At 40.9% G+C, this 15,603-nt stretch overlaps 1 protein-coding gene across 12 annotated transcripts in view; it reads right to left on the bottom strand.

The window, feature by feature from the left end:
- Positions 1-15,603, bottom strand: part of dip2ca (disco-interacting protein 2 homolog Ca) — a 210,348-nt gene that overhangs the window by 112,549 nt on the left and 82,196 nt on the right. Inside the window, exon 1 of one of the 12 annotated variants that reach the window (XM_051382002.1) lies at positions 8,204-8,455. The exons of the other annotated variants lie outside the window; for them this stretch is intronic. Coding sequence (XP_051237962.1) covers positions 8,204-8,210 — 7 coding nt within the window. The 5' untranslated portion in view covers positions 8,211-8,455. Of the gene's footprint in view, positions 1-8,203; positions 8,456-15,603 lie in introns of those variants that run through there. 12 annotated transcript variants of the gene reach the window in all.

Genomic DNA, 15,603 nt, shown 5'->3' with positions numbered 1-15,603 from the left:
TCTGACCTTTAGGTGGTGATTTACAGTCACTCTCCACAGATTGGATGATAAAGTAGAGCCCGACCAATATGGGATTTTCAACTTCACTTTAGTTCCATCCATTTAATGCCTAAAACTTCCTAAAACTTACAAAACTTTAACATTTCAAGCAAGTATTTTATATAAAACATGGGCAGTGTTCTATAGTTTCTATACATTTGTGTTATGTTTAAACACCTGTTGCAGATCATTCCTGGGAGAAAGAAAACAGTGGATTTTAAATTCCTGGTGTTGTTTGTTACACAGAAGAAAGAAAATAAAAGAGCGCCACCAACAGAACTTCATTAAAAGACATCTGTTTGGCAGCTGACACCAAAACGCCACCACATGGAACAAGACTCCTCACTTTAACTGCTCTTGTAGATTAAAACTCATCACATCCGACTCAAATACATTCGTCTACCTCTTTAAATCCCTTTCTACCCAGAAGATCCCTGTTGTGCTGCTTGTTGCAATGACAATCACTCGTGGTCAAATATTCCCACGCTCAAAAAACCAAAAACAAACCTCCCACGTTTGTTCTAGAACTGGGATTATCCAGGTATCATCCGGCTCCGAATGGACGTAGAGCGCTTGTTAAAATCATTTACTATTAAAACTAATAATGTGACTGGAACACAAACAGTCGACTATAATAGAAACGTTATCCTGCAGGAAAACAAATCTTCCAGAGTGATTTCATTTCCTGCCGTCTGAAGCACAAACAGACACACGGAGGGATGAGAGAGCGGCGGTTCGGTGGTCCCGAGAGGCCTTTTTCTCACAACGCCGAGCTCCAACAACCTGACCTACATGCCCGAGGGAAAGTCCCCCCGTCTAATTGCTCGTCTTATGATCCGAGCGGGCCGACTCGCAGGGCGAGGATTTGGGTCACGGGGTCAGTTTTTCCAGAAGATCACCCTGGTGTGTGTGTTACAGTAGATTACACGGTTTCCATTAAAAACACATTTCTGCCGCTCTTTGATGAGGCTTTTCACAGAGTGAGGCGTGCATTAAGAGATGTTTAACTGTCTCTGGTAATCACAGGCACTTTTATGATCAATTCATCGGGGAGAGTCAATAAAATCAAACCAAAAAGTACCTCAGAGACTCATCAGAGAACGTTTCTGTAGCTGATTGATCACATACGACTGTCCTCTTAAACTAACGGATTGTGAACATTAAGGCCAGTGGTTCCCAACCTGGGGGTCGGGGGCCCTCAAATAGGGGTCGCCAAAGTTTAACAGCGGCGTCGTGAGGCCTTTTTGATTTTAAGGCGAGCTGGAGAACTTAAAAACGCCACACAGTAGGCAGTTATTTCAGCATCTGGTTCATTTCTGTGAAGAAGTGTAAATAAATTGTCTAATAGATCAATGACCAAACGCCGGGGACAAGAAAACACTGAATTTGACATAAAAGGAGCCTGTTAAGTCTGTATGATTGTTAAAAATAATAAAAGAAATATAATGCAGACAGAGAATTTGATAAAAAAAAAACTTCCTTAACAGGAAAAAATCTGCTTAAAGTTCATCCAAAATCACAAACTTCTTGCAGTTCACTGTTTGGGTTCATTGTACAGTTTTGAATGTAAGTCAGTCAGTTTACTACCACCGAATCAGTACACTACTAAAAAATTCTCTCAGACAACTAAACATAAACCTTGAGTTTTGGTTATTGAGAACATGGGAAGCTTCACCTCTTTACATTGGATTTAGGAATCTGAGTGATTCAGATTTTATGAAACGATTTTAAATAATCGAGGTAGAAGATGTGAACGGCCTGTTTTGTCATTCTGGTCTCACACTCATAAAGATTATACAGGCTGGTGTGAAGCATTAAAGCGAGAATGTGTGTGTGTGTGTGTGTGTGTGTGTGTGTGTGTGTGTGTGTGTGTGTGTGTGTGTGTGTGTGTGTGTGTGTGTGACCGGTAGATTAGATCCTGTAGCCAGCAGAAACCTTCCTGCTGTAATGATTCCCAAAATAGAACCGGGAAGCAGAACGTAGATAGCCAGATAGTGAAAGAAAGTCTCTACATGAAACATTTAGGAGTCAATAGTCAATATTCTTAACACAACAAGAATACTAAGACGATGAAGAACAACATAAAATGTATTTAATGAACACGGAGTGTGTATATCAGCGTGTGTGCGAACCAACAGACCGCATCGTGCAGCCGGTAGAAATTTGCCTACAGAAGAGATTCCCAAAATAGAACAAGATAACCTTTGATACTCAATACTCGCACTGTGCCGACACACACACACACACACACACACACACACACACACACACACACACTTGCACCTGTGCTACAGGTAGGATTGGCTGTCAGTCAGATGATATTTACCTTGAGGGCTGAAATGGTGACAGTTAAACCAAACACAACTTTACAGCTGCACCTCTCTGAAGTGACAGTTTGTCTGCAGTAATAAAGCGGTGGAACAAAATGCTAACACGCCACTTGAGCTTGACCTTTTCACCTCCCTACGGAGGAGGGGGGGAAACTATAAACGTCTCCATTATGCATCTACAAATTGTAGTTTTTTAGGGTTTTCTTGAAATTCTCTGAGGCAAACAAACAGACAATCAGGGAAACAACTGGAGTTCCTTGTATGTTTCAGGTAGGCTTTGATGATAATGATCACCTGCTTTATGATCACAATCAACCTGCAGTTTGCAACGCCGCTGCCGCACTGAACTGGCCCGATAAAGCACCCAAAAGTAATCGCTTTCACTCTTTTTCAAGGCTTTTCTGTTACAAGAGCGAGATATCAAACACAAACGGCTGATACGCTGTGACCACAACAGTATAAATTTCAAGGCATTTTAAACCAGAACTTAAATCAACATTAGACGGCGCTGAGAGGTGCAAAGGACCTTCAGTTCCCCCTCTGTTGAACTCCATCAGAGTCTAAAACCTCCTCAGTCACACTCTGTCAGCTTCTAATGGACCGTAGACACACAGCTCTTCAAGTCTACTGAGAGAGGAGGGAACAGATGAAAGAAGTGAGCAGAAGTTAGGATGGAGGGGAAGAGGGGTGTGTCGGGGGTTGAGCACTGTGGTCTCTCACTGGTGAATTATGCACCACCAACTACAAGTACAAGTCCTGCCTGGGAACTTGACAATGCACAGTGTCGATATGAGAACTTAATGACAACAGCTGAAAACAGATCAGATGTTCCTCACTCTCTGACTGTAACACATTAAATCTTGTTAATGTCGTTGCTTAAAATATCTGCTGACGTTGCTTCTCCTCCGCCTCCCTGCTAAACTAAGGAGAGGTTACGTAACGTCACGCTGCCATAAAGTGGTATCGGAGTAGTTTTATTCGTACAATTATAAGCACAGTATGGGACTGGATACCCAATACTGGTATCGTATCAGAGCATCGCTAATTTCTAAAGGTTTTTAAGGTATTTATAGACAGTCCTTGCCGACTTTAATATTTAATCTCTAAAACAGAAACTAATGCACATTGCACCCAACAGAAAATGCGAGCTCACAACTTAGACGCACTACTGTTGACGAAGATTAAATACAGTGTATAAGGGGCGATCCAGGTGAAATGATGATATTTTTTGTCAGAGCTGCCTTTTTTTATTCTTATTTAAAATATTTTTGTGTGCTTGTTTTTAAATTGTGTAAAATGTTCCTGTTTCTTGTAGTTATAAGTAGATTTAAGGACATTATTCAGCGTTTATTAATGTTTGTTAACAACTAAAAGTTAATGAATTCTATTTGCAGTACTATAATAATAAATATGTCTTCAGTAGTTTGATTTTGATGTGTACACGTGTATAAACTATTGATAAATGCTTAATAACACAATGTATTAGTCATAAATTGGAAGTATTAAATCACTTTTATTTGCTTGATGTGATATTTTATTGGTCACCATTCTTTCTCTAATCCAGAAGCTGGAAAGGATCCAGTCTCTCGTACATCAAATGCTTCACCGGGGCAGAAAAGTGGGCAGTAAAATCCAGCTTGTCCGGATAAAAGACGAACCTGCCTGTTCCTCCACGCTGCCCTCTCCCCTTTCCTTTAGCCTACATGATGACAAATAATCTCCAAATCCATCCTCAGCCATCAACAATGAAGAAAGAAACCACTTGAAAGCTCTTTAGGTGAACAAAGATTAAAGATATAACCCAATAGGAGCTGGCATGTGAGAAAGTATGCGCCCCATCGCAGTAAAGATCCGATACAGATCACTTCAGCACAGACCTCTGCCAGTCGATAACCTACAAAGTACGCTGTTATCAGGGGAGCCTGCTGCATTTCGCACGCCTTCAAACAAAAGCTGCTTTAGAGAAAATGAAAATGGGGGTTTAATGCCCTGTAAGACTATTGGGTTTAACAGAGTGAGTGTGTGTGGAAGCCTTATCAAACCCTGCTAAAAGCTACTTAGAGGGAACCCACAGGAGCGACCACACAGACTCAAAATAGACGCACACTTCCCAAAATGCACCATGTGTGAATGGAGCCCACACGCTCTCGCCTGGGTCACTTAGAGGAATATGATGCCGCCTCACAAGTCAGAGCAATTTTCTATTGAAGGAGATAAAAGGTTGGGTTTAATTTGCTTTATGTAACCGTAGTATCTGACAAGAAACCCCAACTGGTTCTTTGTGTGCCAAAAAAACACAGACAACGACTTTTAAACATGTTTTCTTACGTTGCCTCCAACAAAAAGGGCTCTTTCTTTCTGCTTTGGGACAGTTTGGTTCCGGAGAATATAAAAAAAAAATACTTGATTGCTAGGTGATCCATTTTGGTCACATTTAACTTCCCTTTATTTCCCAAGATTGTTTTTTAACTACATACATCACCTTACTTGACAGAGAGAGGCACCGAGGACGGAAGAAGATTAGTGTGTGGTTCTCTAAGAGCTTGAGGTTGATTAACTGATTGTAAAGTACATTGACGGCAGTAATGCACCTTCTTCTAGCTACCTCAATATCACCTCCTCATAGCTCTGAATCTCTGCTGGAAGTAGCGTCTTAAATCATTTATTGGTGAAGAGAAGAACATACCATTCAACAGCAGAAGTAGCATAAACGTCCAAAAGGTTTTGTAACATTGCATCATTTCCAGTGAAATGAAAACAGTCCAAATTTTCCTTTTTTAGTTTTTCTTGGCGTGTTTATTGATCACTAAACACAAACTGTGGACAAAATGGATTCTCCACAAAGCTAAAACATCTTTACAGACACTTTACAGTCACTTTACAGTCGTATCTTTCCTGGAGAGACAATCAAACACCTGACTCCTAATCAACTGTTCCTTCCTGTATTGATCGCAGAAGACAAACGGTACGACTACATAACCTCACAATCCCTTTCAAAAGTCTCCTTTCAAGCCAACTAGTGTCGAGTAAATGATGCCCAAAAGATGGATATTCACTGGAGTATTCTCCAACTACAGCAAGCTTTCAGGGACGAAAAATAAAACCGACTTTAAATTGAAGTGACAGGAGTGATGTCTTTGGGTGTGACCTCAGTGTTGAGTGCCTGAGAGTTTGGCCTCGAGGTAAAAGACTGAACAGATTTGGACAGTGAAAGCAGACAAAGAAGCCCTCCTCGCTGCCTATAAAAACTTCTTTGAGTAAAACACTTGAACTCCTATTTGCTTTGGCAGACATGTTGAGTTGGCAGACAGACAGCTGTTGTACTGGGCAGCTCCCAGATGTGTATTATCTATACTGTCTGACTGTGAGGCCGAACAACAGCGCGGATGTTGTCGGCAAATCCTTTCCCAGCATAAATGGAGACCATTACAGAAGACTGTTGTTGAAGTTGTACAATCCCCAACTGTTGCCACTAAATCAAAGACCAATCAGAAACACCAACAGGTACCCTGTTTCCTTTGCATCTTTTCTACTGCGTCCACATCCATAATACAAAGCTTCCTCCTTAATTCAATTACATCCGCCAGCTGCAATCTGGAGAAAATGAGGAGGAGGAAGAGGAGGAGGAAGTGGTGACCCAGTCTTTGGCTCTCAGTGTAGCTGACTGATCTCAGGGGGGGGAACAGAGCGGCTGAGCAGCTGTGTTAGCCAGGAAATGTACAACACTGCACAGAGAGGTGCAGTGCAGCAGCTACAAGACTCTCTCACTGGGTATATATGATGCCTGAGTTTATGTTTTGTCTCTGCGGTAACAGGCGACAGAATTAAAAATAAGCCTGTTGAGCTGTTGGCTGATTTAACTTTGCTCATTTTATTTACAGTGGAAAATATATTTTTGTTATTTTTAGCATAAGTTAGGGTGTTTCAATTTAGGAGGAGTTTTTGGCCGAAACTGAATATAATATATATTTATAGGAATGTTTTAGCATCCAGAGTATAATCACCAAAATAGGATTGTGTTTTCCAGACCGCTATGTTGAAGCAAGATGTTTATACAGTATTATATATGCATTAGCTACAAGCAGTTCCTGTTAAATCATTAATGGACAGACAAGATAACTTTGATACTGAAGAAAATGTCTAAATGTTATGATTATGAGGCCTAATCTGACCCTATAAATTGGAAAACATCAGTGGAAAGAGCGAGTGCCACCGACAATACACGTCTTCTGATTTGACTGAGATGACTAAATGTGCCAATCAGGTGTTAAGTCTAGAAAAGCAAAGTTTATAAGTTCAAACATCTACAAGTGGTCAGGCAGTTTGGGTGGGGAAAGAGACTATTGAGTCTCCCAGCAGCTACCGTCCCTTAATGGAGTGTTTAAACAATAAACAGAGCCCCATTTGCTCCGGTTGAGAAGCTCAGAAGTCACCAGCAGACGAGTGGTCAAGGGAACGTGTGAGCTATGAAGCAGGGCGTTGCTGCAGAAGAACATGTGTGCTCAGTTAGCTTTCAGTGGATAAATAAAGCTTCAATAAGTACAGGTTAAACCAATCATAAGCCCGTTGGCGAGGGTTGAGCGAACGGTTGGAAAACCGCTGCCAGTTTTCTTCGATTATATCGCTGTTTTGGTTTCACTGGGTTTAGAACGTCACTGTCCGCTAACTCTTCTGCTGGCTTGAGTACAGTGCGTTTAATCCCCAGTAGATTATATACAGTACAACACACACACATATGCAGACAGATGAGTATATAATCCAGTTTAAAACCATCACACTGCATTCGCCTTTCACACCCAGATCCCAGATACGACCGGCTTCTCCCTACTGCCCGCTGGAAAAAAAAGCATCTCGGGCCAGAAATCGCTGCCATGCTGCTCGCTGCCAAATGGCATTCTGGGTAGTAACTGTGACACTTCCTGTCACTTCCTTTACTACATTTTCGTCCGACAGAAGTCATATATTTCCTCATTAACAATCTAAGGCAACTCGTTCCAGTTAGAATAATCATTCGTAGTTCGGTGACGTATGGCTCAACTTGGGGAAACTTGGAAACTCTGGTGATTGTTTAAAATTGCGTTTAGATTACGGTGATAGCACAGAATTCACAGGAATTGGTTGAATTTGCGTTAGTAACTTCCCAGAGCGACTGATAAATATACAAAAGCAATCCACAATCTGTAGTCTCACAGCTTCAAAAAAACAACAAATGACTGTTTTAAGGTTAATAAAAGTATTTCTTGCTGTTTTATTGAGTTGCAGATTCCAGTTTGTCTATGTTTCTAGGTGCTCCAAAATGAAATATAAGCATTTAAAAACTGTTGAAATAATGGATAAATGTACCATACATGTCCTAAATAGCAGACTGAGTTTACTTAGTTTAAAGTTAAGACAGTTCTGAGGTAAAACCTCAGTTTCCAAGGTCACTCAAAAAAGGTTTCCTTTCTCACTCAAAATTCAGTCCAATTTTCACCAACATCTCTGGACATGTTTTCATTGGCAAATCCCTGAATCACTGCTGATTGAGAATAACTCTTATATTTACATATTCCTTCAGCAGTGTGCATTAAACTGCAAACCACTGCAGCTGAAATAGAGTTAGTTAGCAAATTTAGTATATTCAGCTAGATCTCAGACATCTTTTGACCTGCAAATCACCAAATCAGTTCTTTTTTTACCTGAACAGTTAAGAGATTAAAAGTTTTCACAAGACTGCAGCATTAAACCGTTTGTGACGCTACTGAAGCCATTTTATCCAAAGCACTGCCGCAAACTGTGACTCGCCTGCTTGTCAGCGCTCCTTATAATCCTGAAGTTGCCAAAACTTTACTTGCATTTCATCCCAGTCGACACTCGGAGCCTGAGAAAGTCGACCAGCGCACCCTTCAACCCTCCGGGACCTAACGACTGGTGATGCCTTTCTCCTCTCAAATATCCTGGCCCCTCTCTTGCCCCGGCATGCTGAGAGCAGCAGAGGTAATTCCATGTGCTGCCGAGAGTCAGCTGCAGTGCTGCTTGGCAAGGCACTCGCGTTCCCCCGGTGCTCCACCCAGCAGCCTGACCGAGAGGAAATACCAGCGTGTGCTGCTAAAACAATGTGGTTTTAATCTGAGAGGAGTGCGGCCCTTTAAAACTTTGTTTCTCTCAGTCTCTCTGCAGCTTTTTTTTTTCTTCAAGCTCTCTCTCTCTCTCTCTCTCTCTCTCTCTCTCTCTCTTCTCTGTTTGGTACAAGAAAACTCTTTCACTCCTGAGGTTTAGTCAGCAGAATATGGTTCAGAAACGTCTCTCTTTCCCTTCTTTCTCCCTTTGTACTTCTGTTTTTGATCATCTCCTTCTCTTTCTTCCCTTTTCTGTCTCATCTCCCTCCCTGCCTCTTTCTTTCTACTCTTTCGATAGCCGCCACACGACTGTTGCTAATGGACTCCTACAAAGCGCAACGTGTTGAGGAGCGCTGAAATGTGGGAACACAGAAACTCCCTTAACCCCGATGCCTCGCTGTCCACACTTCAGGCCTCGGCCCAAATCAAACATGGCTGCGACCATTAATATTACAGACCACCGCAAAAGAAGAAAGCCTCGTGTCAGACTCAGAGTGCGGTACAACGACAGCTGAGAGGAGATCAAAGTGGACAGATGATTAAGAAACACAACTGAAGGACACGTTGGGCAACTTTTCCTGCCGGTTTTGAATCCAGAATAATTGGGCGGCTGAGACGTCACACTGACCTTCCAAAGACTTGAGAGCCTTCTCGAGAAGTGAACTTTGCTTTAAAAGAGTTTTCTTTTCCACTCCTCACCACAGTATAATGAGTGAGGGTGGCGGCAGAGTTCTCCGTCGTTTTACGGCTGAAAGGAGAAGCCGTCTGGGTGGAAGACTTTCCTTTTCTTTCAAAAATGTCATCTTCCATAAACAGGAGTCGCAATGACACATGAGAAAGCAGAGAAATATTCACAGAGTCCCACACATTTCTCCTCTTCGACTCAACCTACAGCACATTCCACTTAATACCGAGGCTATGACAGAAAAATGCTCTCATTTCCTTCAGTTCGGAGCAGATTTATTGCTGTGTGGCAGCAGAAATGTGAAATCTGAGGGCGTTACAACTGAAACAGCCGATGTGACCACAGGAACTGGGTGTGAAATAAGAGCTCTGGTTTACTCAAAGAGCTGTTTGAAATGTGGCCAGCAGGATGAGCTGATGGTGAATAAGATGAAATAATAATGATCTTGTAAAGGGAAGGTCGCAGGGTTGATTCCGCAACAGGCAAAGTGTCCTTGAGTGAGAAAAGCTGCAAGACTACACAGAAAAGCCATTTATGGCCATTTCATTTTGATGGCACACGTCATACATTTCTTAATGTAGACCACTGACCATTCCTGCTACAGTTAGATATCATATATTGCTGGATTCAGCACAGTCAGACCTGACTGCACAATCCCATCCAAACCTACCTTAAAGTAAATACATTCATCATAGATTCTAAAAGTTTATATATTTCCGCCTATGGTGCTTCTGTGTTTGTATGTCCTGAATTTCCTCAATGCATCAAAATATTCACATTATGTTTTCCAGATATGTAGAGGAACCTCCTGCCCACCTCCACACCAAATGTGGAATCAATCAGAGCTTGTATTATGAAATTACATGAGTTCAGGTGAGTCATCTCCCATTTCAGATGCCTTTATTTTGCACTTATTTAATGGGTGTGCCACAAAATGCAATTAGCAGTAAAATATTTTTATACAAGAATCCATTTCATATAGTGGAGACCTTGGAGAAGATAAAAAGCATTGTTGTGCTTTGTTCTCCTTCCAGTATCTTGAAAGCTGAAGCACTTTTGGTGTAACTCTGTTGTTTAGTTTCACAGATGACACCACCACCACCGGCCGGATTTCAAACAAAGATTAAACTTCCTATCGGGAGGAAATCAACAATCTTGCAGAGTGATGCACAGAAAACAAACTACTGCTCAACGATTTAAGGCATAGACACACATTTCTGTTTACACCAGTGGAGCTGAGGTGGAGCAGGTGAACGGTTTTAGGTTCCTGGGAATCATTGTCATCTCATATCTCCACCCTGCTTACCAGATTCCTGGGCCAAGTTCTAGTTAACGTCTACAGAGGTGTGATAGAAAGCATCCTGACAGGAAACATCACAAACTGGCAACATGGGATGTGCACTGGGAGGACTCTGTGTCAGGTCATTAAAACGACCCAGAAGGTCATTGGTACAGTTCTGCTGTACGAATACAACTGGAAGGTAGAGGGACACAAATATAGCTTCATAATGCTAAATTCAAATGTTATGATTAATATGACATATATAGAGTGATATATAGAGTTAAAGATCAGTGATCCAAAGGGCGCCAAGTGTCAAACTATTGAAACCACGTCCTTCAATACGAAGGGAAATACAGCTCAATTCTTTCCACCAGTAAAATAAACATCATTAATCATTGGGTCTTAATATCTCATGATGGAGATTATAACTTGTATCTTGTTGCCATGGTACCTGATGTTTACTCTGTTTATTTTTATATTTTTTGATTTATTGTTGCCATGCTCATCTGGAACAAATCAGGGACCTAAAATAGTTCAACATAGTTTGAATATTTAAGGAGTTATGGGCATTTTGACCGTTTTCAAAATAAAGCTCCGTGTCCCTTCTGTTCCCTGTTACATAGCTAACAAAACAACGGCTGGAGCTGGACGTCATCCTGAATTCCTGAGACTGGATCCTGGCCACGATACAGGGAGCCTTATATGCCTTAGTTATAGCAGCAGGTTTACACACACACACACACACACACACACACACACACACACACACACACACACACACACACACACACACACACACACACACACACACACACACACACACACACACACACACACACACACACACAGCTGGTGCTACTGACCCCAATCGTTCCAACTGTACAGATTGAGTTTCCACAGCATCTGTGCCGGCCACATGTGTCTATCTAACATGGCTAATATGGCTAATCCCCCCGGCCCACAGGCACACACACACAACACACAACACACAAACACACACACACCTATAAACACACACACACACATTCTGACCATGGGTGGTTGTATCTGCAGTGGTGGGTGGATATAAACAAACCAAATCCCTGTTTGACCCGCTAACAGAGCAGCTGGCGACAGCAGACTCATCAAACTGTAAGTTAAACCCGTCAGTTTCTGCAGATATTATATTAATAACAGTATAATACATCTAACACATATAAACACTCCGCTGCTGTCTCACTTTTTCCTGTGAAACAAAAAAAAAAACATGACCGTTTCCCCCTTCATCAACTGTATTTGCCCATCGCAGCATTAATCGGATTTAAAACTTATAAAACATGAAGCAGAAACTAGTCGCAACGAGTCCATTAATTAAATCCTTCAGCCAATGGCAGGGGCTCACAATCACTCCCTCTCTCTTCTCTCTTTATCTATTTACCCATCCTCCACCAATGCAATACTCCTTTATGAGGCACTTCTTTTCATCAAATGATCTCATTTATTCATTAATTTATTGTTTGTCTGTTTTTTAACCCATTTTACAGTCTGTGTTTGTCTTTTAATGTATAGTTGTATGTGATGTATGTGAATATGTCAATTAATTATTTGATAATTTAATAAAGGTTTATGTTTTTAAGTCAAAATGGCGAGACATTTTGTAATATTATTTCCTGGTTTTCTCAGTTTTCCATGATACCCATTTGTTTGGGTGTTGCAAAAAAGGACTTTGAGATTTTATCCTGATATTTTATAGCCCAAACAATTAATGAAGCAAATAAATTAACTGATTAATCAATGATGAAATGTGTGAATAAATGTAATGTAATAAAAATGTAAATGCCCCTGTAAGAAATGACAATGGTGCTGCTTTTAATACTTCCTCTCTCTGTACGCGGATTATTTGTGTTTAACTGATGAATTACTTCATAAAAAGTCTGAAAATAGTGGAAATGGTCACAATTCCTCAAAGCTCAAGGTGATGTCTTCAGACTGCTTGTTTAGTCCGACAAAAGCTTTAAGATATTCAATTTACTATCACACAAGACAAAGAAAAACAACAAACTGGTACAAATCAGAAGCTGGAAACAGAATATTAAACATTTTTGCTTGAAAAATGGCTTCACAGTTCATCTTCTGTCAACTGACTAATGAAACAGTCACTACAATAATCAACAATCACTAATCAGCTCAACTCTAGAGTGAAAATCATGTTTTTGTACCATAAAGAAACCAGATTGTCTTCCAAATCTGACTCAAAAATCTGTTTTTACCTTGGTGGTCTCAGTTATTTCCTGTAAAACTGATGTTATCAACAGTTACTGATGTTAAAATAATGCTCACAACACCTTCTGGTTCCTCAGTCTGGACACTTTTTTGCCATTAACGCAGACACTGAAGTGAACTGAAGTGAACTGAAAACACAAATTGCCTCTTTTCTAAATATTTTGCTCTCCCAGCAGACAGACAGACAGACAGACAGACAGACATCCTGTCTCCACCTCAGTGCTCATTTACATTTAGATGAGCCCATTAAGATCCATAAATGACCAACACCACCACCACTCCTCCTCCTCCTCCTCCTCCTCCTCCTCCTCTTTCGTTCCACAACCTTCTTATTCGTCTCAGTTTTTATTAAAAAACTGATGAAAATGAGTTGGGGATTTGTTGTGGTGACGGGATATAAGAAGAGTTGGTGGATGGGAGTGTGAAGAATGAAAGACATAAAAAAAAAAAACACAAAAAAATCCTCTCCTCCCTCCATCTCTCCTGTTCCTCATCTCCTCCTCTTCCTCTCCCAGTGCCAGCTGCTGTTTCAAAAAGTGGCAGCTGGAATCTCACAGCCACAAACACCTCATTTCTGGTGTGTTTTTTTATGAGATTAAGGTTGAACAAAACCAACAATGTGCTGATAAAGATGGACACAGAACACAGAGAGAACACCGATTCCTGCTGGATGACACTTCCAATACGCAACTTTGTGGTTTTCATACTAAAAACATAAAGAGTGCACGAAACAATCAGTATTCAGGTTAGAAAATGTCAGAATGAATGACAGGTGACGATCATCAAGCAAAATATGTAAAAACCTACAACAAACAAAGCTTTCAGATGGATTCACTGTCAGTGTCACTGTTCGAGGAGAGATCTTTGAATATATCCTGTGTCTAAAAGCCCTGGACACAGATAAATATAAGCTACAAACTGATGTGAAGCCTCCAGTTTGGCCTTATAGTCATCGTCATACTGCGAGTTGAGCTGTTATCACTGGCTATCCTAAAGCATACCCTGCTTTACGGTCTGTTTTACTCTAAATGGGACCATCAGTTACTAAATGAACATCATGCTGTATGGAAGAAGACTGAAACTAGAGACTGAGACCAGAAACTCATCAGGAAACTGTTTACTGAGCTCATAAATCAACTGAGAAGTCGACTAATTTCTCCATAAGACTGAATGGTAATGGGGCTGCCCCCTGCTGGCCGTTACATAAACTGCAGGTTTCAGATACTTTTAAGACCCTGGAAGCTCTGTCCGTTGTATATACAGTCAATGGTTTCACCTTATGAGAACTATTACCTAAAGAGACTCAATTTCACCTCTTCACACGTAAAAACTGCCTTCATTAATTTCAATTTTCTTGAAAAGATAAAAGTGTATACTCTACATCAATATATGCCAGCATCAGTTATCGCACCACCTTATATGGGAGCTCCAACTCCAACCAGAGATTGATTAGCTCTGCCTGCCAGCTTTCATACACACACACACACACACACACACGACACACATTACGAGGGCTGTAAGCCAGTCAAACAGGGTGATTTAAAGCTGGAATCATGTGTTGGGGTGATCCTTGCATTACCTAAACTTTTGAGGGATCGGAGCAAACAAGATGGAAAGAATATAAATGTACTTATATCCAGAAAAACAACCTCAAACTGAAGAAGAAACCTTTTTTGTGCCTGTATATTAGGTATTTCCACTCAGGAGATGATTCAAAAAGCCCAATTTAATCAAAATATTTCCACCAAACTCACAGAGCGGCCTCCTCGCATGTCAGTGCAACCAATTCCCTACCCGAGCGTGTCATTGTATCAAAAGGAACTGAGAGAAAGACTCGATATTTGGCGGAAATCAACACGGGGAAGAGAAAAGTGCTGTAAACATGAGTTATAAGGACTGGCTTCCTCACAGGGAGGAAACAAGTGCCAGTTTGATGGAGAGAGGAAAGTGTAAAGCCTGAAGGAGACCCCAGACGTAAAGGCCAAGAGCCTGAGGCAGAAATAGAAGAGAGTGGGAGGCTGGGAGATTTACTGTCGGCTACACTTCATATAAAAGGCCAATATCAGCCCGGCGTATCAATTAAACTGATTGAGCGGCAGGTTTCCTTTTCTATACCGGCGAAGCTTAAAGGGGAACTTAACCAATTTTACACTGCATTAGCCGCTGTTAGCCTCACATTTGTGGGTTAATGTAGGCGCCAGGTTGTCTGATGTCTAGTTATTATGAATCTTTATGTAACAACAAATAATTAATACAAACAGTTGCAAGAATCACAAAAAAACATCAGACAATAAAGCTTTAAAATCTGGGAATCCAACACTCGACTTTAACATTACTGCATGAATCTAAGGTGTATTGTTGCATCCCTGCACGCCTTCCCACAATCAGAACCAGTGCATGACCGACGTAACATGATGGAAAAAGACATAACGGTGTAACAAGATTAAACAGATAAGAGAATTCAACCCTATTTATAAGTTTCAGTTCTCTTTGCACAGAAACAGCCAGCAGAAAAATGTCCTTCAGAGAAACCAAGAGGATACTTTTATACTTTAAGTACATTTTAAGTATCTGTACTTCTACTTCAGTGAAGAATGTACTTTACTTTACTGAGTTAGTAATTATTCGAAAGGTCCAGTGTGTAAGTGTGTGACAGCAGACAAATCAACAGCAGGTCTTGTGTTTGGGAACAGTAATCATCTACTGTATCTGCCATCCCCCATTATCCCCCCCTCTTCCACTTTGTCTTTCAGACGCTGGTTTTAAAGCAAAATGACCTAACACATCATTTGGTACCAACAATGTCATGCTGGCATGTTGAAAAGGGAGCTTAAATAACACTATAAACTCTAAAAATCCCTCTGACCTCTGACCTCGAGATATCTGAATAAAAATGGGTTCTTTGAG

The sequence above is a fragment of the Dicentrarchus labrax genome, unplaced genomic scaffold, assembly GCF_905237075.1.
Source record: "Dicentrarchus labrax unplaced genomic scaffold, dlabrax2021, whole genome shotgun sequence".
In the NCBI taxonomy this organism is placed as follows: domain Eukaryota; kingdom Metazoa; phylum Chordata; class Actinopteri; family Moronidae; genus Dicentrarchus; species Dicentrarchus labrax.
This window is presented reverse-complemented; position numbering and strand designations above follow the sequence as displayed.